We start from the raw sequence: 1,853 nt of genomic DNA on the forward strand, positions 1-1,853 counted from the left end.
TCAGACAGTTTTTCTATACAACCAACGGTTTCTGGACTACAATGCTTCGAATAAAACCTATGCCAAAAGACATACGCCCTTTTAGAATGTAACTCATGGTTGTAAAAAATCTCTCCATCTGTGAAAAATGCTCAGTTTGCTAAGCCAAATACATGTGCAAAGTTTCATTCAAATCAAAAATGGTCGATTAAATTTTCGCGTATCTCCAGATCATTTGAAATTATTTTGCTCTAATAGAACGTTCCCAAAAACATTATACAAACTTTAATCAAAATCTAAAATGTTCGTTTCGGTTTGCGGACGTTTAAGAAAGATTTCACTTGAGATTGATACTTGATTCAGGTACATTTTTATGAGATAAAGCAGTGAATATCGAGAGAAAGAAAATGCAATACGTAAATAGGTAGATGCTAAGCGGAACCCTGAATAACATTTTGCAGCCAAAGCCTTCTTATCAGTTCTCATAACGTTTTCTTTTTGCATACGTATTTTCTTCAAACCAGGTATACACTATCATTAAAAGTCATTCGAAGTTATTAATAGCTGTACTTTTATTCATACATCACCAGAAGCGTAAAATTTTTAGGAGCTTGGATACATACACGACGAAACAGCCATCATTAGATTTTGGATATCATCCTGAACATCTGCTTTAGTTAGATCTCCGCAAAACCTGTTGCGATCGGTGGCATCTTGTTGCGCAGATGAAACAACACTCTGAAGCAGGTATAACTCCATCTGAAAGGCGCTATATTCCTGCCAAAGTTCATTGAAATACTGTCGAGAGGAAATAAAACAATAATTAATCAAAACCGTTCCACCAATTCAGCAAACATTAACAACTACCTCGGTGATGCATGAGGGCGACTGCGAGCTGCAAATCTTTAGCTGGTTGTTGAGCAGGATTAAATCACTCTTGACGGTGCCAATTATATTTAAAACGTTAGGAACGATAGCTGTAATCTGATCCGACTCCACTTGCAAACAAGTACCAAGATTCACGAGGTCGTTCGGAACATTTGCCATTTGGGTGGCATTACGGAGGGTGCAGTTGTCACCATTTGTATTGTAGGTAATGGACGATAGCGACGAAAAACTTTGTAATATAGTATCAATCGATTGTTGCAAGTATTGACTCAGCGAGGTGAAATCGTTGATGATGCCTTGTGTAACCTGATTATCCCCTTGGGCAACCGATTGGTTCAAGTAGCCAACCGTTGACATAAAACTGTTCAACAAAGGTTGATTAGCTCCATAGGTAGTGTTAAATGCCCCGTATGTCACATTGACATATTGCGTCAAATCGTTCAAAGCAGCAAATATTTTTGTTCGGGCCAAGTTCAATGATACATAATAGTTGCCAACTGTAGTTGATATGGTTTTCAGACTAGTAGACATCGTAGTCAGAGCATTTGCACCCACTGAAATTGGTGTGTAGTACGAGTATGCTCCGCCGAGGATGCTCAGCATGCAGAATAGCGCTAACCAACGGTTCATGGTAACAGTCTGTTGTAGCTTCAATTTCACGTACCAGTCACCAGAATACGACTAGTGTTGAAAGTATACCAGACCATCCTTTTATACAGGTCTAATCGGTGATATCAATGGTTGGCATTGTTCCGAGATAACGTTTGGAGAATTTTTCTAGGTCCACCAATAATGGTATTAGTTGATTGAGGTTATGAAACGCAATTTGATACTAGTTGTTCGAAACAACATGGGTTCAGCGAGTCAGCTCCGATTAAAAAAAAACAAAATGAGGTTGCCCGGCGACACGTTTTGCTTAAGCAATGTTGAACGATTTTGAAAGTTCTCACTCTAATAATTGGTCTGAGCTATCCAATTTTTTACAT

At 38.5% G+C, this 1,853-nt stretch overlaps 1 protein-coding gene across 1 annotated transcript; it reads right to left on the reverse strand.

The window, feature by feature from the left end:
- Positions 1-533: 533 nt before the first annotated feature.
- LOC129723114 (uncharacterized) lies at positions 534-1,565 on the reverse strand. Its single transcript, XM_055677093.1, has 2 exons — positions 847-1,565; positions 534-777 (listed from the first exon to the last, which is right to left on the reverse strand). The coding sequence occupies exons 1-2, from the start codon at positions 1,495-1,497 to the stop codon at positions 583-585; spliced, it is 846 nt and encodes a 281-aa protein (XP_055533068.1). The 5' UTR covers positions 1,498-1,565; the 3' UTR covers positions 534-582.
- Positions 1,566-1,853: the final 288 nt, after the last annotated feature.

This window comes from Wyeomyia smithii, chromosome 2 (assembly GCF_029784165.1).
Source record: "Wyeomyia smithii strain HCP4-BCI-WySm-NY-G18 chromosome 2, ASM2978416v1, whole genome shotgun sequence".
Lineage (NCBI taxonomy): Eukaryota > Metazoa > Arthropoda > Insecta > Diptera > Culicidae > Wyeomyia > Wyeomyia smithii.

Excerpts from the sequence above, each read along its gene's own strand:
- LOC129723114 (XM_055677093.1), bottom strand. The coding sequence starts at position 1,497 with ATGAACCGTTGGTTAGCGCTATTCTGCATGCTGAGCATCCTCGGCGGA. Across the intron at positions 778-846 it reads CGCCCTCATGCATCACCGAG|TATTTCAATGAACTTTGGCA; the intron begins GTAGTTGTTAAT and ends TCCTCTCGACAG.